The 27,206-nt window shown below is 34.6% G+C and overlaps 1 protein-coding gene across 1 annotated transcript in view; it reads left to right on the top strand.

The window, feature by feature from the left end:
* Positions 1–19,451: 19,451 nt before the first annotated feature.
* Positions 19,452–27,206, top strand: part of LOC117322177 (carbohydrate sulfotransferase 15-like) — a 45,652-nt gene continuing 37,897 nt past the window's right edge. Inside the window, exon 1 of the mRNA XM_033876952.1 lies at positions 19,452–19,520. Coding sequence (XP_033732843.1) covers positions 19,513–19,520 — 8 coding nt within the window. The 5' untranslated portion in view covers positions 19,452–19,512. The remainder of the gene's footprint in view (positions 19,521–27,206) is intronic.

Here is a 27,206-nt window from a genome sequence, read left to right as displayed (position 1 = left end):
AATATCAAGGAAAGTCTGACGACCAGGTATCCTCATCAGTCATACAACAAACTATTTTTCTGCCTTTATTCTCAGATTTAATAACCTTGCCTGTGTTGTTATAATTGATGTTTGTAAATTTGATTGATCAAAGTTATACATATTGATATTCGTCATGACCATAATAGATATAAATGCTGACTCAAGTACCAGTTGGGACCAACTGCTGAAGAAAGGGGTTATAACCTTAGGTCCTCCAGAGACTGACAAGGAAAATGCGGAACTCACATAAGATGAGGCAAATTCTCGTATTGAAGAAGCAATCATGGCTAGAAACCAGGTAGGCCTGGCAAGACTCGGGCGCGAAAATAGCACAAAAAAGAAATGAAAAGAAACAACAGAATGCAGCATTAGGAAGAGTAAACGACCTTATAAGTAAACAAGAGAGATGGAAAAATGGAAGACAGGAAACATCAGCTAGCTGAATATGGCTCCAGTTTTAGGGCAATGGTGGAAACAATTGGCAACCGGTGTATGTAAAGACGGAACTAGTTTGGCAAGGACACACCGAATGAAGACATACCACGGAGCAGCCGATACCACATCGGAAGGTCCTTCATCACTCTGAATGATGGAATGACTGATTGATATCTATATTTCATTCAATTTTCCCACATTAATAGCAGGTATCATAAGGTAATAAAATGTATCCATGAAACTCTTCAAAACAAGGCCTAGAGCTGAAAAGTTTGATGTTCAGGCTATCTGCAGGAGCACTAAAGCTCAACGTAAGGTAAGGAGACAAATACAGGAAATTACGCAGGGGGGATTTTAAGCGTGAAAGAGTAATTATTTTTTGATGGGTATCCAACAGCTCCGGAGGAATGCATACAGTTTTTTTCTGTAGATACTTCCCTTAAAGGGTGCTTTGAAAAAATAGCTGCTCTGACCACGATGGATTAGGACCCGAAAGGGACTGGTTCCAGAAGTGCTTCTTCATTGTTTTGTTTTTATATTTCTGTTTGTTAACATCGGTTATCGAAGTATCATTGGTTCCGTTTTATTTGATAGTCTCATTTCTTTATATGTTTTGTTACTGAATATATGTAGGTTCGTGTTCGTTATTCGACTTCGATATTTTGTTATAGTTGCATTATTGAAAGGAATTGTCAAATGCTGGAATATATTTGTTTTAGAGAAGGTTGTGAGCTATTGTACAGGAGAAAAATGTAAAAGTAGAAGCACAAGAAATGTAAATAATATGCAATATAAATGACTCGTGGATATACCGATTCAACAAGTGATGTTGTAGCAAAGAAAGGACAAGCACGTGCACGTATTTGTCCAAAGTGGTACATGGAATATCTTCAAAAGAGAAATCAGCCCGAATCCGAACCAGGTCAACAACCAGGGGAAAGGAACCAAAACATGCATTACCTTTGTTGACAGTTTATGATATATTAAATGGATCATGTTCTCACAAAAGGATGCTGACTGCATTTCAAAACATACTTATTACCTTGAATATTACTTGGTTGTATAGAACCTTTGTCGATCATTTGTTTGGAACACAATTAGGAATATTGGTGGATTCCAAAAGGCGTGAGTACTGGAAAGTATAGGGATGAAAAGTCTTACTACATATTTTTCCTTACTCCCTAAGCTATTAACTGTAAAAAATAAACCCAGTATTACGCCAGCATTGAATGAGGAAGTCGTGTAAGTGAAGACGTGTTCAGCCAATAAAATCGTAAGGTGGTCATCTTTAAAAAAAAATTGTTGCAATTATTGTTTTTGCTAGTTTTCCATATAATCATGGAAACTGGCAATATCACAACTTGGTCATAACATCCCAATTTCAAATATGTATATGTATTCTCTATCACATTTTGAGATTTCGTTTTATTATCTATAGTCTATTATGTAACCTTTACTAGCTTACAATAGCTTGTGCATCCAACACTCTTAAGACAGTTTATTCTGCAAAAACCTCGTTAATTTTTACGTTTGTTTTGTCTATAAATTTCTCGAATTTCATAATAGAAACATAATTTTAAAGCCAGATCTTGCCTTGAATGCATATTCTTTGTTGTGAAAAATGGATTAGATGAGTGTAAGTGTGGTAAACTTCAAATCTTACATTTAAAAAAAACCCGAAAACCTCACATTCTCTGATGGTGTCTATTCAATGCGCCATATAACGAGCAAATGTTCAAATACCGATACTTGTTAAAGTTGTTGTAACAACGGTAGGGGCAACACACCATCAAAACAAAGGAGGGGCATTTAGTAAACCCACCCTTTAGATCAAGCGGTGGGTGTGGTTCAGCTGGCCACCACTAATCAACGTCTCATTCTTGGGAATAAGAAACAAGAGTAAAAATGAGTCAGTTTCTAACATGAAGTAGAAGATGACTCTGGGTTTTAGGCAAGCGCCGTATCCAGAACAAAGCAGCCTCTCACTCAGCTGGGGCAGATATTTAGCAAGACTAGGAAAGTCGCCGAAGCCACTAGGTCGTAATTGGAACAGATACTTTGTATTCTAAAAGATTCCATGGAGATTAAACTCTCTAAGAGACCTCCTAGCCTATCTAGAAGTAGCGAGTGCTTCGTTTGTGGCAGAGAAGAGCACTTCGCTAGCGATTGTGTGAAAAAATCCCACTCTCCACAGAAGGACAATTCTAGATCACCATCACCAGGAAGGGACAGGGGAAAGGCAATGAGTCAACCCTTACCACGCAATGAAACCACTTGCCCATCTACTCCAGAAAGTAAATTATCGTAAGTCCTTCTCTATATCAAAGTAAGCCAACCAGACCGTTTAACCGCATATGAAACGTCTCACTGAGGAAGTTATCCTGTGTGCGATAGGGAAAGATTCAAGACTATCTAACACAGCGCATGTGGCCCGTCAGGTGCCCATCCGGATCAGGGTGAATAGCACATAAACTGCAGGATCTTAATTGGAACGGACCTGGTAGAAGGGATAGCAAGGCTACAATTGCTCCAAACTCTAAAATCTCAGCGTATACCATAATGTTATGAGGACGTGAGGTCCCAATCCACCCGGAGGTTCCCTATTTATATTTCAGAAAGGAACTGTCCTCACCAGAAAAAGAACAATTTGGCCAGCCAGATCACCAACGGCTATGGCGTAAAATCCCTTGACCTGACTACGATTGGCCAGCTATTTGGAAAAAAAAACGGTCACAATCGGACCTTATTCTGGTCGTTAGCCTGATATGACTGGGATCTACTACATGTATGTAACTCAGAAGGATAATTTTATTGGTGAAGAGTGTGGATTATACATTCCTAAATGATGAGAAAAGAGGTCAATGAGTTAATAGTGGAATAATTACAAACAGAAAAATCAGAGGAATGACATTTATCATTTCAAAAAGACCAAGCTCATCTATCCGACCTTACTATGATGCCTACTTTAACAGAATACTCGTATACTATAGGAAGTTGTCTATTTTTCTTCCAGTGCAGGGTACACCGCCAGTGTTACGAATGACGGGTTTTTATGCAACGATACTACTTATATTGACATGTTATCACCCTTTTTTGCATACAGAGTATTTATGGTAATGAATTAAATGAATTAAATGGAATTAACGGTACAGATAGTCCTTTCTATAAATCAATTTAGCTGATACCCATGTTAGGATACCCGGGAGAGTTGTCCCCCTTCTTCCAATATTGGTTACTCTATTTTAAGTTTGGGATGTGTGTTGACGTGTGGTGTTTACTAACTACATATAGCAATTACTCAAATAAAATTGTATTCCCGCGTATATTGGCTCATTTAGACCCGATTGTATAAGTCTTGAATTAATATCAAATTTGTATAGCAAGTAAGTTTCTCGCAGAATAAGTCATAAAATAAAAAAATTAAATTTTACTACAAACAATACACCTACTCGACATATTGAACACTGACTGGATTCGAACGATCACGTGGCATTCCCTTGTGTAAACTGATGAGCGAACAAGGTATTGCGATAAACGAGTTAAGATTCTCCGGAGTAAAGTGATAAGTTATTTATTATTGTTTCAAACTTCTTTCAATCGATAAACCTTTCAAAAAGACATTCAATCATAAATATTATACTGTCGTGTAAGAAAACAATACCTTCAGATACACGAGTGCGAATCTTCAAATAACTAGTCTATTTCTGTCAAGGTAATTAAATTTCAGGTGCTTGAATATAGTTTTTATATATGGTAAACACAAGAAGGTAGGGGATATATTTCTATGTATTGCTTATCTGCTAGGAAACTTATTATTGAAATCATTTTATTGAATATTTTATACGAAAAACCTCCACAGCCCAGAGGAAAGTAAATCGTCAATATTTCTTAAGACACATTTCGTTATTATATGACTGCCATTTGCCCTACACGCTATTCGGTCAAACACCTCAGAAGATTTATCATTATCGGGCAACACACTGTTTGTGTGTTTGTCTCTCCAATGGTTCCTTGAAATAACCTCTGTGAAAGACAAAACAAACAAACAAACAAACAAACAAACAAACAAAAACACTTGACCTCGAGTTCATACTTATAAATGTATATAAACACTTATATACTGATGTATGTAGCAAAATTTTATACATTGTATCTAAAACTCATGTATTATATCAACAACCTACCTGCTGTTAAAAATACACAGAAGACGACGAAATGATATAAATATCATTTTTTATTCTTACTCTTTTTAACGTGACATTAAAAAGTCACAACTCCTTGATTCGATGTTACTATATGACAAAATGGTGCAATGTCGTTAACAGAGATGGCATAAAGGAAGTCGTTCGTTATGCTCTGTGGGGGAAAGTAGCCTGCCAGGCAAACTAAAAAACAAACAATTGAGAGAAGACGGCCAGACATTTCCGGAAATTAAATACAATATTTCGTGAAAGGATATCACGAACTAGTCTATGACGAAAATAAAATCAGTCATATTGAAAATTAATTACTCTTCAGTAACAACACGTGTCCTTGAAAATTTGAGGAAGACACGTAAATGTGTACAGCACCTGTTACTATGGATAGCCAGGATATGACTTCAAGTAAATAAAGCACGCTGTGAACACATTAAAATTGACAATCGGTGCAAGTAAAATGCCAGAATGAAAACATTAAAACTGCCATGCTCCCTTATAGTCCGCTAATATAAAGTCCGTATAGTCATATACTGCAAACGCGCTAAATTTTAGTTGTAATCTTATTTTAGAGATTTTCGCGCGGGAATAATTTTACTAAATTGTGATTGCGTTGATTGTAGTTTATCTACAATGTTTTATATTACAAGCCATATCGGTGCGCTACTTTATCATTCCAAAGATTCGTTTTAATTAGGTTTTGCGCTAAAAAGTTGAGTGCGTTCAATTAAGTACGTTAACAGTATCCGATAATACTCAGAGTATATCAAACAGACAAGTGATAGGGAAACAAATGTAACAACAAAAAACAAAAAAACTACGTTATTAACAGGATAAGATATTCACATTTTATCCATCATCAGGTTGTCATTGTTAATTTCATGTTCTAAGTTTCGCAACACTCATATAACAAAGTATAAGGTATAAAAAAGTGATAAATATTCAATACTTGAATTTTGCATTTCAACCGTACAAATCAATGTATTCACGTATGCATTGGCTAGAACTAGAAAACCTATGCGGTCATCTACCATACCATATTATTTTTCAGAGTACCCCAGTTTTATTCCGCAGTAAGGACCCTCGTGCTCATCCATCTCGGCCCACAACACTGATTAATATAAGTTCATATAACAACATTCGTTGTAAAATAGATAAAGTTACATTTCACATTACTAAAATGTCTTTACTAGATGTCGTTATCTTACTTAAGTATATCTCCACAACAATAAGGTATATTCCATTTTTCATAAGACTTATCTTTAACTCTTTTAATATGTCTTTAATTATTTCCAGTTGCCTTAAACTCGGTTTGCTATGCATGATGCAAGATCCCCAATTTTTCAACTTTTGCTTATAATTAAAACGTTATTGGCTTTGAATATACAACGAATAGAGAGGTAAAGAGACTTATGTTGTCAAGATCTAAGTTTGGTGCGATCGTTACAGACTTTGCACATTTATGTCATTCTTACGAACCTGTATTAGTTGAGCCTCGACGTCTCTTAAGATCGCTCTCATAACTCATTCTCAAATGAGTACCTTGCCATAGCCTAAACAAAGCAACATGTCCCCATAGACAATTGAGTGGGATCGATTTCAAACTTGTTTAACTACGTAGACCTAACAAAAGACCACAAATATTAGTGTAATTGACTGGCGGGTTCGTAAATAAGTCCCAGAGGAGGCCGAAAAATGAATTCCACACACAACACCACCATGACCAAAGTTTTTCACTAGTCTGCAAGGCGGTACCTTCCAGATAAAAAATGGAAAACTAGAGATTAAGAACTACCAAATAGTCGTTAGCATCAGGTTTATAGCGAATGGTTCGTTATCCAACATTGCCATCGCATGTTAAAAACTATTAACAATGCACTCGGCAGATTGTAACTTTTAATCCTATGATCCTTCACAAAATACTAAATTTAAAACTACCATAACGATTTCAATAACGAGGTCAAAAACAGACGACTGATCACCAAGTCACATAGCTATGAGTAACAAAACTAAAAATATCGATATACTTCCTGGTAATCAGAAATACCACCACCTACTACTCTGTCTACTGAATGCAGTTTCGGCATCCCAAGATCAACGGATTTCTTCTGACGCCACTTTTGCCTGCCACCACACATCCGCTGTTTAAGTTAGACAATGTTATTCCATAATTTATTGTTTTGGTTTTGATTCATTTTCTGTTGGCGTGATATTAATTGTATGGCCTTATTGGTATTGACGTTGGGTTTCATTTAAAATAGTGTCTCCCAGAACATCAATAAAGATGATACAATTTAGATTACTTCACCAGAAATGATAACACGTATTCGGGTCAATTGTTAACTTAAAGACCCTTGAATATGGGGTCTGGTTAAGAATATACTTATTTGCCTTCTATTATATTTATCCAATTTGATCAAAACATATTTTATTTACAACTTAAATATACAAAAGGATTGGGTACAAGATATATAACTTATGCCATATTAAACAAGTTATACAACTTATGCTATCAGAAGTTTAGAGCATCCCATGTTCTATATTTTGCCTTTCTTCAGCCTTTCCATTCTTTCCCTATTTTAATTATAATTAGCAATTATAATTCCCTATCTTGCACCACTGGTATATCTTAGAAGGATACAATTTGACATTCATGATTAGGCACACACTGTTGTCCATTACAGATGCATATCAAAGTCGGTATTCACCTGTGTCCATCATCAATTATAAAAGAGCTAAAGCACTTTAACATTGGCTAAAAATTTGGTCTGAAGATTGAGCTTTTCTTTTTAACACTTCCTTGTTGGTACATCGTTTTAAGACTAAGTGCATATATGAGCGATCAGACGTTGGGAGGAATGGGTTATTTAAGTCAGATTAAAATGACAAAACAGCTGAGCCAAATAACAAAGGCACATTTTACACGTAAATAGCTTGACACTTTATATTTAGGAAATGCATAACAAACCAGAGTTCTAAGCATTAGGAACATATATTGGCATGATTTATCCATACGTTTGATTACCATACCAACAGAGGGCGTGTGGGATAATGCCACGGTTTGCGGGTCCTTAGTTTTCCCGGTTTTTGTCGATATTCATCACGGAAATCGTGATAATGGGAAAGCCCTTGAATATCGAATAACCTGCGCCATGTTAACACCATTAGTGGGGTAAGCGGGTATGGTTACTTTCAAAAAATGAACACAAAATTTACTTTCAAAAAATGAACATTGGGGGGGGGGGGGGGGGGGGGGGGGGGTAAGTAAAGATCGAATTAATAGGCTGATGTTGAAGAGCCTGTAGTGTCATTTATTTCATGGTATAACCTTGTCTGTAAAAGTTTTGTTATTCAAAGGTGATTCCTTTAAAGGTCTACAATATAATCAGTCTCGTATAAAAAAAGAAGCAAAGCAAAAATAAAAACAATAAAAAAAACCGAATAGGCAATAAGAAGGCATAGCCAGTTCCCGTGAATATCTAAATAGTGTGTTGGAAGATCTCTTCACTAAAACTTTAACAGAGATTAAATCACTATTACGATTTCACCCTCTGTTTATTTCCTTTTGACCCTATACCTATATATAATAATTTACCAAGCACGTCGGTACAAATGTGATGTTACATTTCTTGGTCGGCTGACACAGAGCAACAAACTATTTTCACCAAGAAAACATGACCACGTTTTAACGTAACAGATAAAACATTTAGCCCAGAGCAAGAAGAAGTGTTTTACATATATTTATGATAGAAATATAGACGGGTTTACAAAATAAAATGTATGCAAACAATTATCGCCTTTAGGTACATATACGAAGACGTTCATATTTGCCTTAATGAAATAGAGATAATGCAAATGATCGGTTACTTGTCTCAAGGCAAACAAATCGAGAAGTTTTAATTACATGCACTGATGAAAACAGCTTTAAATGTACGAAAGGTCATACGAATAAGTATATGATTTAAAACTGTGTTGTATGCTGGAATTTTTATCAAAACATTTCGAAATCATCAGGACCTGGATCGTGACCTGTTAAATGGGACATTGGAATTAGTAATATAGAAAGAATGATACAGCAAATATGGACAGGTAATGGTGCAGTAGAAGATAATTTCAGTTATATATTATATCTTTGTAATGATTTTAAAACTGATAAGAATAAACTTGCTATCGATTCAGAAGCAATTTATGTACAATACTTTAGAGAGAACAGTTCGCTAATTCTTTGTGAATCTCGAAAAATCCTAATCGATATCCGGTCTTTAACGTCAGTGTACAGCTGTTTAAATGATTTGTAAGCCAATTATAGACAGCTATGTTGCAGTGACATAGCAGTATATGAAGCTCCAAATTATTAAGTATTATTATATAATTATTCATAAAAAGTTCGATAAAGATATTAGTTTTCACGTGCCCAGTTGACTGCTGTAACTTTGGTATACTCATGGACCTAAGTAGTCTATCTCACCAATTCTCGTATTATAGGTACTTTCTATATAAATCTCATGTCTGCCTATTTCCCTTTTTCTTTTTATTTATTTTTGTAATTACCCTCATCTTTTAAATCTTAAACAAGATATTAATAAAAAGAGTATGGAGTTGTCTACTCTGAAAATAGTTCTTTGTGATTCGCGTGATTAATTGCAGTATAGTCAGCTGACAAGTTAATATAATAATATAATATAAGATATATATAATACAAGTAGTCAATAAGACATGATATAAAATTGTGACGTTCGCTTTGTTCAGCTAGATCAGTTACCCCATGCAACCTATCGTGGCTTTCGGTATACATACATACATTTATATAAATTTTTCTGAGTGTTGACTCATATATTATATTAACATACGACGTATAAACAACAAGCATTTGACCTTGATAACACTATGAATACAGTATGAAGACATCGTTCCACATGCTGATTTTCCACACAATAAATCAGTTAATTATATTAATACGCCAGAAATATAGTCCCTAGATTCATTTTCGCCAATTGTACTTTCTTTGCCATCTATTCACATAAAATAAATCTAATTTAACCAGATTTATAAGTATTGATGCTATTTGATGTTTGCTATTAGAAAATAAAAGACTGAACACTTCATAATGGCATGGTAAACGATAACATGGTGCATTGCCAGGATCACCGACTGTTCCATTTATCTGCATCTATTCGTATATATACCAAATATTCAAAATTAAAAAATGACGCCAATCAACCTAATTCAAATACATTATATGAATCGAATGTGTTTTTTTTTCGCTTTAATTGCGACTGTGAACAACAGAAGCTCTCTACATATCTTCCGAGGTGCGCTAACGCTAATATGTAGATAGCTACTGCTATTCATAGCCGAAATGAAAATTAAAAAAACAATGTCTTTTTCGGTGTACCTAACCTAAGCTTAGCCATAGATGTCATTACACGTCTGATCAAAATTTTGATAGTCTCAAACGTTTTAATGATTGTATTTGGATATCATGACGGCCTTGATTTGGCACTTCCATTTCCACGCCGGTTAATGATAGTGCCATGGTGATGACACCATCTGTTAACGGATCACACCCTGTATGATGGATATGCTGTTTTTACACAACATATTCGTCATTTTTATTGTCTGCACACATTGATAACGAAATACAGATTGTCAAATAAGTATGATATCAAGCCCAGCGAGCTTATCCGTGAAACTCTCTGATGACAATCACCGAGACAAGTAACAACTGTGCTAGCGAGTTTGATTGGTTTTTGCAAATACTTGTATAACGATATCAAATGAAGAGACAAACTTTCACTTCAACGCTGACATGTGTAGCGTTGTGGTGTATCAGAACAATCATAACTTTGTCCATATCGAGTTATGATTAGGATATAAACAGAAAGTTGTTAAATTCACTTCCATTACAAATTGATTATCAAATCTATAATATCTGTAGGTTTGATGATTGTGATACACCACGTTACTTAGAATTTTCGAGTCGACGACTTACGAAACAAATTGTTTTTCAGTTTAGCCTTGTTATACATGGAATGATGGTGCGCCCATCACCTTTCAACGTTTACTGATTTCATAGATCAGTCTCACTCAATTGAGACACCGACACATAAAGGTCATTTAAAACAAATATTTGCATGTGAACCATTTAAATAAAAATGATGTGTTGTTTTTGTGGTATTTAACACTCTGACTTATTGGTATCTGAGACTGTATATAATGGACTATCAACTTGTCTATTTTTCAAGATGTTTGCAGGATCACTTAATAGTATGGCGATAATACAAGTATGTTTCTGTATATTACTGGCATGTTTGTATGTACGCGGGACATTTTATATTTTCTTTTTAGATATCAGATATTTTCTGCTTTTTGTGACATTATTAAGATGGAAAAAATTGAAAACGAGCTGTAGACTGATTGTAAACTCCACATTTGGCTATAAGGGAATGAGAAGCATACATCTCAAAAATTTGGAATTCAATTTTACCAAACAATGGTCCTCATTTAGCTCTAGGGAATGCCTTCGACTAGGGATGTGCATCATGCCAAATATGAGAATTAACTTGCTTTGATGCTTGATAAATGAGAAGGAAAACAAAAAACAAAAACGAACGAACGAATGAGAATGAATAGATTTCATCGTGGTGGCATGACGATATCAGCTACCAGTATTGTGATTCCAAATGAAAAAAAATAACAAAATGTCAATGACAGGCACTAAACTATGAAGAAATTATCTTCTATAATCATATTTGTCAAAATCATCCGAGATCTGCTGTGCAGGTTATGTGTACTCTGAAATGTTATTAAGTTATCCTGCAATGGCTCACAGATAGCAGCATTTCAATTGATTTATGGGTTCAGGGAGTAAAAAAATAATTATTGAACTTTTATAAGCTGAAATTATTTCACAAAACGGTTCCGTCTGTTTTAGGAACACGCCAAGCTACTGGTTGATATCGGCAACGTTTATCTTTATCGAAGAACATTGATTCATCAGATGAAAACTCACCAAACATTTTTTTTTAAATTATTGTATCTGAATTCACAAATTCGTTGGATTTGGTTACGTTCTTATGCTATTAGTTGTAATTACGGAAGTGTAATGTAAAGTTGACTGAACTTGTTGGTATACAGTGATGTCATATACTGACTAACGACTCCAATAACGATATGTTTCTCAACGTATAATATACACTGTTCAGTATATGATTTCAAAATAGATCGTTAACAGTGAAACAAAGCGGCCGCTTAATAAAAATCATTACAACAATCACGTATTTAACATCATGACAACACGCACTTTATTTACGAAATTACAGCAATCACTTAATTCATGTCTTTCACAAAACCCACTTTAATAACGCCATTAAAACATAATCTTTATTTACGTTATAACAACACTCGCCCTATTATATGCATATATGTCACCAGTAAACCAAATGCTAGTAAGAAGACAATTTGTAATGATTCGGTAAGTGTAACAAACATGGCCGCCAGACACTTTCGGTTTAAACATAAAGAGCTTTCCTACTATGTTAGTCTTAAGTTATATACAATTGTAGACCGACAAGAAATATCAAAGCATCTTTACGAATAAGTAAATATGACATTACATTTTTTGTCGAAAACGAAGTTGCCAAATAACTATTATTTAGGGACACCTCGTCCCTTTACCATAATCGACCTAAGACACATCAGACTAGATACTCTTTCGTCCTAGACTCTTCGACCCCTATATGTTGTATACATATTTCTTATTGCAGCTTTCAGTTATATATTGTAACTTCTAATTATTGAGGCGTCCAACTTCCTCTGCGAGCGACGTTGATTTAACCAAATAAAAATGGCTATCTAAACTTGACATATCGAAATCGAGCTTAATAAAGATTAATGTTGCTTTTTCTTTAGACTACTACTTTGGTTAGACTTATGTTTCTTTAAGGTCACGAGTGCTCTATTTAAGTTGCTACCAGCATAGATAGACTTCCTTACCAAGCCAGTGACAATGGCGAAGGTTCCTAAAACTTGCTGAGAGATGATCCTCTCGATTAGCCGCGCGTACTATTGGTCTTAGACGTCGCATATCGAAAGTTATGTAATTTTACATTAGTTTTTTTTTTATCTTAACGTTAATCAAATTAATAATCTTTCTTTTTTCAAATTAGTCGTAATGCAAAACAGTTTCTATGGCATATCGACCTACAAAGAGCAGCCCGTTTCAACAAAATATGCATTGTACAGTAAATTGTACACAAAACAAATCTTATTTTATTGTTTGATCGGATGGTAAAATAGAAAAATAATAATACATGTATGTCGTTCTTGAGGTTATAGAATTTAACTATCAATCAGATGTCGAAAAAAAAACTGGCGTCAAACAATGTTAATTAGATAGATTTAATAGATTTGAAATCCCTATCGTGATTGTATTGTACATGTACAGTAATAAGTATGATTGTGGTCCATAGATAGTTTATATTTACTCAGTTTCAAAATAAAAGTATATAGGAACTTATAAATAACACTGTCCATGCATGCTATCTAATAAATGGTTTATCACTATGGTAATTCCAGGGTATCGTCGGGTCGACCATCACTGCGCCATAGAAACATTGTGGTTGATTTTTTATCTTTTTAAGAGCGTGGGTATCGTGCATTCGTATAAGCTGCGGACATTTCTGGGTAGAAAATTAGGTGCCGTAGATCGTTAGATGAAAGTATATATGACATGTAAATCACACTTTCGTTTGGACGATAGGAACTGTAGTTGTAAACATCATGCCCCTTTTGTAAGGTTGAAGTAATTAAAGGAATCGAATAAACTTGTCGTTCACCAGTTCGCGCACTGCCACTCTTTACTTACAAGGGCGTCAATACGACAGTGCAACATGGCCGAAATCAGCCATCGTAGACATTCCTCCGCAATCTGACGTAATATGTACATGTTATCACCTTCATCAATAGATAATAATGACAATTATCAAAAGTGCCGTTTTACGCCATTTTTATACAAGAATAATGTAAAACATCTGAAGATATGTTTTGATTAACGAGCAAATGCTTATCACGATCACTATCTTGCAGGTCGGTCGTAGAAATTAAATATGTTGCCCCCAATACATGATCATCTTTATCTCTCCCTTGATAATGTCTGTTTGGCTTTTGAGCCTATCGTTCGCCACTGTGAGGACATCTTTGCGTTTTGTCCCCTGGTCGAGCTATACCATAGTCTATCAAAATGGTAGTTTTTGCATTTCACATAGAATGAAGGCCATCTTACAATGACCATGGTTGTTGAGGGGACGTTAAACAATACAAAAGCGAAACAAAAGCTGTTTTTCAAGGACTTCATTTCGGTCTTAGCTCCAGAAGCCCGCGCGTGAAACGTTTCTGTTGGGGGAACGGTTGCACGCGCTATGGCTTTCCCGCTCAGTTTACATTCAAGGGGCTCCAGGAGATAATTTTTAACATTATTTTCTCTGGTAATTACTTTTTTTTGTATTTTGTGAGGAATGTGAATGTGATATATGCATTACACTGTAGCCGGGCTCGGGTAATAGGCATATAAACACCAATTGCATTACATAAAAATAAAACATGACCCGCAATGCTGCGGACAGCCCTTTCATATTTCCGGAGGAAGTTCAGACGACACGTATAAAATTGACCTTCTATACGTATCGATTAAAATTATTTCCAAACGATATGAAAGCTGATAGCTGATGGTCAAACATTACAATGTAGTTTGTACTAGTATATTGACTCGTGTGGTTTGACATCTAACTATATGCAATTGCATACACATGCATTTATTGAAGCTAACTAAGCTACGATAAAACTGGCACCCTTCCTGGGAGTTCTCTGGGTTTGATATGACACTTATCTCTTGTTCTTTATCACTGTCTGAAAACAATAAAATGATGAATAGATTGTAGTAAAACAACTCCTCAATCACACATGGTGCGATTTGTTAACAGATGGTGTCCGTACCAAGACACTGTCGCGTTACTCAGTTTGGGAATGGGAGTTCCATACCGTTAAGACATGTGAATTACGTAACAAGGCCATTAAGATGTTTCAGTCTGACTATAACAGACCAAATTGTTTCCTACAGAAGGTATGAAATTGTTTGATTTTATCACAATTAAGATGAGACTCGTAAAGACGTAACGTTTAACATCCATTACGAATGATAAAGTCGAGAATATTAGCTACGACGATAAACAATGGTACATTGTATTGTTCCAACGTATGACAATCCCACACAATGTCCTAAGATATGCCATATCAACATCACTGCTATTTTCTTCTACTTTTAGTATGACCATAAATTATGTACGTTTGTCTGACAAAATAACCTTATCAGCACGTTTGTTAAACAGTATGACAATACATGTACCTTTGTCTGACATAATAACCATATATGTTCGTTCACATAACGCTATGACCACATATGTTCGTTTATCTTACAGTATGACCATATATGTTCGTTCACATAATAGTATGACCACATTTGTTTGTTCACATAATAGTATGACCACATATGTTCGTTTATCTTACAGTATGACCATATATGTTCGTTCACATAATAGTATGACCACATTTGTTCGTTCACATAATAGTATGACCATATATGTTCGTTTACCTAGCATTATGACCATATGTTTTTATTTACGTTTACCTAACAGTATGAGCATAAATGTATGTATGTACGTTTACCTAAAAGTATGACCATACAATATGGTCATGTATGTTTACATGTATCGAATGCCAGGAAATTAGTCAACTACTGGGCATTTAAAGTGACAGTAATCACGTGCCCGTTATGACATCACATGTAGCTTTGGAGACTGTCGCCGTTAGAACTGGTATTTCAATCCGAAAGATCAGTCGGATATTCGTATTTTCATTGAACACCAAATGGCACAGGAAAAGAACTCTAACCACTGAACTGCTAACGAGCGATGTGATATTGTCAGCCGTTGTCATTTATATAGACTGTCAATAACAGTTGCCAGGCTTCTATTAAACATATTTCTATATAAAGACAGCTAAATGCTTAAGCGACTACACGATAAAATTCGTTTCTTATATTATCATTCCATATATACATCGAGTGTATCAATGTCAATGGTATTTTGCGGAAATATGAACACGGACATGCGAATTGATAGTTATTTTATGGAACTCTCTCGCTAACGCATGCGCACAACACACCACACACCTGTTAACAAAAATGGCATCCCAAGTGAATCAGCTGCTGTTTAAAATAGTTTCAGCATCAGTTACAAAACAGGAAATGGCCAATCGGGCAAAATAAATCCTTAGGATGTCCCTAGAGAAGCGATATGCATACCAGATGAGACCTCTGCACATATTCTGTGGCATTGCCGGCGAGTGTGTATTGAGAGCTAAGGCAAACGTGGGCGTATAGTTAGCTCCATCTTTTGTTAACATGTGTAATTTGGTATAATGCTTGGAATAAATATAACCATAATTCTTGAATGACTTTGAGTTATCAAATGATATTTGCCACAACTGTAACCAAATCCGATGTCGAAAAACGGTGTTCGAGTTCGTGTTTGCAAAACGATAGCCTCATAATCAAAACGCCCATGTGATATTATCAGCGCTTTGTTTGAGATGGGTTTCCGGACTAAATTAGATGGTCAAGATGGACATTTGAAATCGATGTGAGTAGCATACAATTGTAAGTGGAAATGCATGACAGTCAATAGAAAAACGTTTTCACCGCGATGTCCCTTTAAGATTCGGCTACAAAAGGAACACTTAGAATTGGTTCATGTGAGAATTATTCCTATATTCCTATATTGTACCCATATTTCCTTTAGTTTCCTGTTTTCGTTTGACCCGGTGTGGAAGGCTTTGGGTTTTAACACCTGGCCGAGACGTACATATGTCTATAAAAGTGCTAGTTCGTTCTCCTGTTTAACGCTCAGCATTTTGGGGGATTGGATGTATGGCATACTTAATAGCCCCTGAAATGAAAAGCTGTAATTTGAGAGAGAAAAAATGAAACATTAGTATACTTAAATGTACTTTAATACTTTCCATGTAACGTTTACCCCGAGAAACAAAAAAAAATGCTTAATATGACAATCATGTCCAGATTATCACCACAATTTGCCTTTCAATATCACATCAAGCCTTGCAAGGGCATGCTGCAACATTAGATTATCAGTCATCATATCCCTTGTGCAGCCCCGGTGTGATGTAAAAACACATGGATACAGATAGCATCTTCATCACGCGAGATTATGGTTGTTGTTTAATCAACGACTGATATTTAGTCAAAGTCATCCGTTTTACTGAATTTAGTATCCATGAATTGTCGCTCTGTAAAAAACAAGTCATTTTCTCTCAGCGATTTCATAACATAACCGAGACTTGGTTTGTGTCAAACGTCGATGACAAAATACTATCTGAGCTTACACTAACATGCTATGCCATTCATTATCTTAATTTTGTGTATGAATCGTAGAGAAACACTTAACTTTAGTGCGAAGAAATAAAAATCAAGTCTGTCAATTTTATAGAACACATGCGACCAAACAAGCCACTTTGTATAATATTGTGACGTCACAGGTTGACGATCGGCGAAAAACATTCCTCAACAGTCAGTCATTAGGCCTATCGCTGTATATTTAAAAGTGTGAGTTTGAGTAAGGAGAGTCGATCGAGAGATGTTTCCACTAAACAGTGTCTTCAAACAGCCATAAAAGATGAGAGTTGAGGCCTAGTTTAGGACTGTTTTGCATCATATTTGTTTACCGCCGAAAGTGTCGGGTGAATGTTCTGTTTGTCACATTCCAGTTGGAAAGGATTCTGGAATTTTTTTTCGTGGTATGCGTCGTTTACATGGCAGTAACTATTGACACGCTGTAAATTACGATTATTTCAATTATCTGATTCGGGGAATGCTTTGGTAATCGCATTTTGGTTAAGTGTTTACGTTTTACAAAAAGTGGGTCGTAATAGTGTGAACGCGTAGGAATACAATTCACAAGTAATCAAAGAATCACAACAGAGATACTATATATTACACGTGTGTAATGATAAAAAAATATGAATTGGGGCGGGGTCTATGGTTTTCCGTAGCATGGCCTTCTTTGATAAATGGTCTTCTAGTCCAGATCTAGACAATAACAGCAAATCTTCAAAACTTTACAAATGACGTCAGTACCTGAATGAATCAGAAAAAAACAGAACTGTTCGTCTTTTCCCATCAATGACTCAGCATCCTAAAGATCTCCAGCTAAAGAATGGTGCCCAAATGGAGTCGATCCATGCTGTGAGAATGTTCTAACTTTGGTTTACACTTTAATTGCTTTCTGAACATGGAGAAACAGGTAAACACTCTCTAAGTTCCTGTTATCACCAAATTAGAATCCTTGGATGTATCCGGCAGTTCATCACTACCGATTCATGCAAGATACTGGTACTTTCGCTTGTTACTTTTCGATTAGACTGTGGTAATGTTTTGCACTTTGGTGTATCTGATGCACTGATAAGCCGCCTGCAGAGGGTCCCGCCCACTGCAGCAGGCCTTGTTACCTGTACTGGAAAAAGGGGAGTACATCACACAAGTTCTTTATTCATTGCATTAGGTACCTGTGTGTATGGGGTTACAGTACAAGATACAAAGCAATACATGTAATATCTCCAGAGTATTTACGGGAACTTGACGTTCTCTATCAGCCGTAAAGATCACTCAACCGGAGAAAGAATCCCTTTTATGCTTTCCAAACTCACGTATTGTGACTTCGATAAACGGAGCTTCGGAAAGGTAGTGGCCATTGTTATGGACAGCTTGCCATCTGACACCAGGAAGAGAGCAGAATCCCTTAGCCAAATTCAGGAAAGAATCTCACATGCTTACGTCTTCCTTCACAGAGACGTCATGTACATATTATCATCTAATTACTTAAATGGATATACATGTTTATGTTATATAATAGATAGAGTTTACACAACGAGTTGTTGTTGTATATGGTATATATCTTACTCAAGTTAGTAGTTTTTCAAGGTTACAAAAAACACTAGCTATAGCGGGTGTTTTTTGTAACTTTGAAAAAATAACTAACGGGAGTGAAAGAAATACCATATACAACAACCACAAGTTAGTGTTACCTTTTTCTACCACAATAGAAAAACTATTCTGAGGATAAATTGACTTGTTTGTGATCAACGTGTGTTCTTTTCACAACATCAGGTGTGCTGTAAGGATATGACCTAAATTGCAATGGCCGCTAATTAATAAAATATTTGTACCGTTCGTAATAATTGAAAACTGACGTAATGAATCATCTAAGGGGCGATTTAAACGTTTAAATAAGTTCAAAGGTCTTGTGAAGATGCATCTCAATCTCTATGAAGAATGTTTTACATGAAGATCGAGACGTAACCTTCACAATAACTATCGGACAACAGAACAGCTGGTTGCTACACTTGAAAACAACAAAGAAATGTTTGCGTCAAAGTAAATATACAAATAAGTAAAGAAATAAGACCGAACAACTACACCATATGCAGTTTCGGAATATTTCTCTGGTCAAGTCATGTTTCGACAATTATATTTACGAGGAAGGATTGATATACTCGTACTTCGTTGGAAACTACATGGCGATCGCTGCTATATGAGAAGACAAGTTATTTCCCTTCAGTACACAGCTACATCAGGAGCTCTTCCAAGGTCAATACTCACTCCAGAGAACTGTTATCGGTCGCACGCCGCCTTCAAAGCTTCATTGATATCATACGTGAATAAGGATTAAACCCGAGACGCCACGACTTATCCCGATGCCGTGTTGCAGCCGAGTCTAAAGACGTCAGCTTTATGGAACGGTGAGTTAAGACTATGCTATGTGCTATTTTTCAATCGAAATTTTATGACACTTTTTAGGAGACTCCTTTGTGTAGGATAGAACTTTTTCGGAAAAGAATCGCAGGTTTAGTTTCATGACAGCGTCGAGTGCTTATAGCGTTGCCCAAGTGTATTCAAGCAGACGACACACGTATAGACGTGTATAATTGGTGTAGGTATACACGATAGTAGTTCGATATCTTCGATACAAAGGTTGTAGAGATAATGTGTCTACTGATTACAATAAACAGATAATAGACAGGATTATTTATAACTTAATAATCAAGTTGTCATGTCTGCTACTAGAAAAGGGAAGGACATAATAAAATCATGGTAAATGTCACAGAGAAAGTATGGACCGTGTGTTCTATGTATGGTAAATGTCATTTTAGTATTCAGCAAACAATTAGTCATTGTCATTTAAATTATCAAAAATTATAGTGGTAAAAAACCAACCCTGACATTTCAAATTAATGATAATTCAGATAAATGACAATATAACATAATAAGTTGGTACAAGTTTGTTTGGCTAACCTAGTTTTTTTTTGTTCGCCATGTCCGAAACAACAATGTGTAGTCATTAATGTGTGTGGATTGCCGTCTGCCTGATAAAACGGTTGATAATGGGAAATGCAGGACCTTTTCTGGCAATACGAAATACAGGTTGCATACTGCACGGATTTTTTGAGAGCGTAAAATTAGCAGGAATTTCAGACGATTTAAACAATCGGCGATCTATGACTACTTCATTTTTGTCGTTATTACTCTATTTAAATGAATAACTACTAGAATTATCACTAACACCGTCAATGTACATTGTATACCGGACAACCTCAATGTACAATGTATAACGGACACCGTCAATGTACATTGTATACCGGACAACCTCAATGTGCATTGTATACCGTACACTGTCAACGTATATTGTATAACGAATTACGTCAAAGTACAGTTCATTATTGACCCCATCAAGGTAAATCGTATTACGGAACCCGTCAATGTACATTGTATAATGGAAAACGGTCAATGTTCATGGTATTTTGAGAGTATAATTACTCATCATTAATTATTGGTTATAGAACACGTGGGACAAGGGAATACAGCCCTATATTTATCCTTGGTATAAACATTTTAACGACTGAGTGTTGACTTCGATGATTATTGTAAGTTATAGATTGAAAAAATGTAATTTCTCTTTCGATTCTTCCAAATAATAAAAAATCCGATTTATTTTTCAAGATATCTACCGGGGGTAAACCAGACTATTTCTATCATTGTTATCACCACACATGAATTGTTTCGTGTCTTTCTCAATGAAAGTATAGATATAATTTGTCTTGTCCACAGGGACGCCTGGTTAATCAAGGTACTAACTCCCTTAACGGCAAACGGGACAATTTACTTTATCGTGTGTGTGTGTAAATTAACGTAGTTATCAAATTAGAGAAAACAAATGTTAAATCATTCCAATGACTGTTCATCACGTTATGACGTAACGAAATAATAAAGAAATTTAGCTGTTCGTCAGCCACATGTTGTATTCGACAAACCATAAACTTTTACATGTAGACAGCTTTAAAAGATTTCGCGACGTTGATTGGACGCCTTACTTAAGTAGTCTGATTATTTCATTTTAATAAAGACTTTTACCCGTATACAGATATAAAACTTCAAAATATGATTGTTATATTAAAAGCAATTTATTATTTTTAATTCCCATTAGTATACGTACAAATGTTTCATGTTTTCATGTTAAAAATATAGTCTGTATCAAACAATCGTTTGTTTATACCATCGTATTTTGCATGTTGGAACATACATTAATCCCACAATTACTCTGCTATGTTTTTTGGCAATAAAACAACAAACACTTTGGTAGTTGAAAATTGAGCATTTATTAAAATTCACGTTATTTGTTAACAAACCAAAAAAGATGGGGGTTACTTACTAATAAAACGCCCCATATACACACAAGTAAAACAATACTATCAATAGACATGTAAACATCAATATACATATAAATACAAGTAATATTTTTCATTAACATACAAGTAAAACTATAATATGAAATGCAATCCACCCTACATCCTAACTTTAGGAGGACATTAAAGCAAGGGAGGAGGTGGGTATTAGCAAAATACTTGGATAAACCAATTCTTCCTGGCAGTGAAAATTTTCTGTAGTAGTCACATGATCATCCAAATCAAAACATCACGCGACTAGCCATTCTGGGAGATACTAAAAGCCGAAACGGAAAATCTTAGCAATCCGTAAACTATATCAAATATCACACTTAACTAATAACAAAACCGGACTACTATATCAGTCCGGAAACTCAACTAATTACATATTAAATAGATGATATAAATTACTTTATGTTTTATATAAATCCAATTGTTTTGCTGGGTATATCGTCCCTTGAACTATCAGGGTCATTTTGAGGCGAGGTCTCCTCGTAGTAGTTGGTGTCTACCTTCTCTGAACGGTATAAGGGAGATCCGTCGTATGCCATCCAGTGCAATTATGGTAAAGTGTCTTGGCCAAGGACACAACCACGAAAGCACAAACCGATTCGTTTCTCAGCTTCCAATGAAACATAAACCGACACGGACAGGGAGCTTCGAACCATGCACCTCGGATTTACAGCGGAGATTACGTGGTCAGCGCTCCTACGAACTGGCCTAACACGCGACCTCTCACAATACCATATGACGTGACATTAGTAATTTGATGGTAACAAACAAAATAACGATACACAAATTTTGCATGCACACAATGTATAATGTAGCAGTACATTACACAGTCACATAGCTGCATTTAAGCCCAACCTCCTCGGTTCTAGGGACTTTTCTAAGAACAGACAAGAGTCCAGGGCTAATATCTCATGGTCTGAAGAAAGGATATGTAACGGTATATAGTCATACAAAATGGTTATGCTTGGAAAATAATCCTCATGTACAGACTTTTTTCGGAGATTTCCATTAATTATACATCCAAAGAAACTGTGCTTTTCGTTATCAAGAGTCAGGCATTTGTGAAAAAGTCTCCGGTCCCGAGGGCCTTTTTTATTCTACTTGCTAGTGCTTCTAGAGAATATACACTTTTTCGACCCGATTTCCGTACCAAGGGCGGGTTGTAAGATACGTAAGTTAGGTATGAAACTCGGCGTTGCATATTTCATTAAACAATTAAACGCTTGTTAGATTGTATTGATTGTCAATATATATTCAATCTGTGTTACATATAAATAGAATAAGGCGCCATGAATATTTATTTGTCACCCAGATTGCAATTATATTGACAATAAGTACAATCTAACATGCGTTTAATTATTTCATTTACATTAACTAATGTTAAACTCTGTCTTTCTTGAATTTGTACGAGCTCTATTTCTTCTCATTCCCTGGTATGTTTACTTAAGAATTGCATCAAATTCATTTCTTTGATTGATTCAAACACATCTGGCACTCGGTACAAAGCCTTGCCGTGATGAAGATTAACAACCTCATTATACGTTTATTAGTCTCAATCCTCACTGCGTTTGATTCATCCGTAGTTAAGCGTGTGGCATTTCTGTGACATTGATCAAAATAGTGAAACAATCACATCATGTTATCTAGACTGCAGCTATATATGTATATGGGTTCATGGATGCAACTCATATTAACATTGAGGTAGTGGAAGTCTGTTACATTCATTATTTACTAAATAGCTTCACATCAGCCACTGGGTACCATTCAGGTAAGTAGGCAATGATCAAGCCTATTTTTCCCCAAATTTGTTATGTCAAACAATGTACCTTGCTCAATACTTGACCAATTTGTATGGATGCTAAGTATCTGATATACATGTACATTATAGCAGACATCTATGTGGTCTGATTGATTATAAACCCTCGGACAATCATATTTCTTCTAAAACATGGTACCACATGCATATAAAATATAAAGTACCATTATATATCCATAAAGAATGCTGCTAAAAAACATTATATCCGGATTACATACATGTAGTTGGTGATATAATTATGTTAAGTGACTAATTTGGGAAAGTGGAACAGATATTACCTTCTTCTTTGGTTGTTCGTCAGTAAACTATGATAAATGTTCGTGATAAATGATTGTGATTAATTCTTGTGATGATTGTGATAAATAATTGTGATAAATGATTTTGATGAATAATTGTGATTAATGATTTTGATGAATAATTGTAATAAATGAGTATGATGAATAATTGATAAATGATGGTGATGAACAATTGTGATGAATAATTGTGATAAATGAATGTGATAAATGATTGTGATGAATAATTGTGATAAATGATTGAGATGAATAATTGTGATAAATTATTATGATTAATGACTTTGATGAATAATTGTGATTAATTATTTTGATAAATGATTGTGATAAATAATTGTGATAAATGATTTTGATGAATAATTGTGATTAATGATTTTGATGAATAATTGTAATAAATATTGTCATGAATAATTGTGATAAATGATTGTGATGAACAATTGTGATGAATAATTGTGATAAATGATTCTGATAAATGATTGTGATGAATAATTGTGATAAATGATTGAGATGAATAATTGTGATAAATGATTGTGATTAAAAATTGTGATAAATGATTGTGATTAATAATTGTGATAAAAATTGTGATAAATGATTGTGATTAATAATTGTGATAAATGATTAATAATTGTGATAAATGATTGTGATTAATAATTGTGATAAATGATTGTGATTAATAATTGTGATAAATGATTGTGATTAATAGTTGTGATAAATGGTGTCGATGAAGCATACAACGCTAATTCTTCCGGAACGCTTCGTTGTATCACTCCGCTTAGATTTATTTTCAAAGACAGTAATGAAAATATCTACTTAATTTATGGTTTATTTTTGATTTGTTGAGATTCGTTAAGAATCACAGTTTGCGTTATATACGTCTACATACAATGATGTGTTCAGGTAGAATGACTTCATATTAAAATTATTCTATCCGCGCACCTTATCTATACTTTCTCGTGTTGTATACTTAAACTGAGTTGTAAATCCGTTATTAGACTGGCCACCAGCCCCTAAGCTTTTGTAAGAACTGCTCCACTAAATTTTAATACTAGATTATCTCCCCTTAGTTTGAAACTTAGGCTAGAATCAAACATATCCTAGTGAACAAAATGATAAAGGTCAATTTTATTTATAATTTTAATATTCTAGGGACAGGGAGCCAGTCTAATCCGTTATATCCACACTCAATTACAGACTGAATGAGTAATAAGGTGGTAGATTTTTGTATATCGATTTGTAGACTAATCAGTTGTGTAAGATGTGTAAAATCCGCTTATTTTTAGTCTGTCACTAAATCTTGAATGATACAATAAATCAACCAAGGAAAAAGCGTGTTAAAACCTAGACCATTAGTTTACAGTTAATTATATTTCCTGTGTAACTTATTGTCTTATTGTTATATATCGCGGATAAATGATAAAATGCCGAAATAATACAAGTGTAAGTCTGCAGGACCTGCATTGTGTCTCTCAAATAGCGTCAAAAATTATCTCTGTTACACTAGATATAGCGTCACAAGTGATCTCTGCTATATTTTATATATATTGCGTCAAAAATGAACTCTGATACTTTGTATATAGCGTCACAAATTATGTTTGTTATTTATAGTGTCACAAGTTATGTTTTTTATATAGCGTCACAAATTATGTTTGTTATATATAGCGTCACAAATTATGTTTGTTATATATAGCGTCACAAATTACGTATGTTATATATAGCGTCACAAATAATCTTTGTTATATAAAGCGTCACAAATTATGTTTGTTATATATAGCGTCACAAATTATCTTTGTTATTTATAGTGTCACAAGTTATGTTTGTTATTTATAGTGTCACAAGTTATGTTTTTTATATAGCGTCACAAATGATGCTTGTTATATATAGCGTCACAAATTATGTTTGTTTTTTTAACGTCACAAATTTTGTTTGTTATATATAGCGTCACAAATTATGTTTGTTATATATAGCGTCACAAATTATGTATGTTATATATAGCGTCACAAATAATCTTTGTTATATATAGCGTAACAAATTATGTTTGTTATATATAGCGTCACAAATTATCTTTGTTATTTATAGTGTCACAAGTTATGTTTGTTATTTATAGTGTCACAAGTTATGTTTTTTATATAGCGTCACAAATTTTGTTTGTTATATATAGCGTCACAAATTATGTTTGTTATATATAGCGTCACAAATTATGTTTGTTATATATAGCGTCACAAATTATGTTTGTTATATATAGCGTCACAAATTATGTTTGTTATATATAGCGTCACAAATTATGTTTGTTCTTTAACGTCACAAATTATGTTTGTTATATATAGCGTCACAAATTATGTTTGTTTTTTTAACGTCACAAATTTTGTTTGTTATATATAGCGTCACAAATTATCTTTGTTATTTATAGTGTCACAAATTATGTTTGTTATATATAGCGTCACAAATTATGTTTGTTTTTTTGACGTCACAAATTATGTTTGTTATATATAGCGTCACAAATTATGTTTGTTATATATAGCGTCACAAATTATATTTGTTATATATAGCGTCACAAATTATCTTTGTTGTATATAGCGTCACAAATTATCTTTGTTTTTTTTAGCGTCACAAATTATGTTTGTTATATATAGCGTCACAAATGATGCTTGTTATATAAAACGTCACAAATATTGTAATATGTAGCGTCACAAATGACGTCTGTTATGTATAGCGTATCAAATGATGTTTGTTATAGCATCACAAGTGATGTCTGTTATATATAGCGTCAAAAATGACCTCTGTTACACTAGATATAGCATCACAAGTGATTTCTGCTATATATTGTATATATATTGTGTCACGAGTGATCTCTGTTATATTGTATATAACGTCACAAATGACGTATGTATATATAGCGTCATAAGTTATGTCTGACATATATAGCGTCTGTTATTTTCTATATAGCGTCACAAATGATTTCTGTAATAAAGCGTCGCAGTTATACAATGTAGTTATGTTTAGTATAGGATTCCGAAGACGGCCGGAGGTGGGGAAATATAGATTCACTCCATTACATGTTGATAACAATTCGCATACAAAAATGAAATGCATACCGCTGACGTAGACAATCAATGAGTGTTACGTTTTCCCCGAGGAGATGTTCTGTGTCTGTATAATTACCAATCTAACTATCTAACATAAACACATAGGTATAACTCATACTGTAGATCGATCATTACCCTTGGTTTCAGAGAGAGATACATTGATTATGACAAATTGTGTAATAAATTAAAGATGAGCTTGACTTGCAGGTCGAAGTGCGACTGTTTCATTTATACATTGATCACCGGCTGGAACAGCCTCGATCTGAACGAGAGACTAAGATAAAATAACAGGCAGATGTATTGACATAACAGTCATATATCATTGTAATCTGTTACAGAAACAAGATTAATGAACTAGGTATTTTTGTAACAGCCTTAGAGATGACTAGTGATGTATGGTTTAAAATATCAGAAGATCCTGGGGCCTGTGTTTCTTAGTGTGGAACATCAGATACATACGATAGGGTTCGCTATCATATCAATTAACTTTGAAAATATCAAAACA

Source organism: Pecten maximus, chromosome 2 (genome assembly GCF_902652985.1).
Source record: "Pecten maximus chromosome 2, xPecMax1.1, whole genome shotgun sequence".
Classification (NCBI taxonomy): domain Eukaryota; kingdom Metazoa; phylum Mollusca; class Bivalvia; order Pectinida; family Pectinidae; genus Pecten; species Pecten maximus.
Note: the sequence above shows the minus strand (reverse complement) of the source record. Positions and strands in the feature narration are given on the sequence as shown.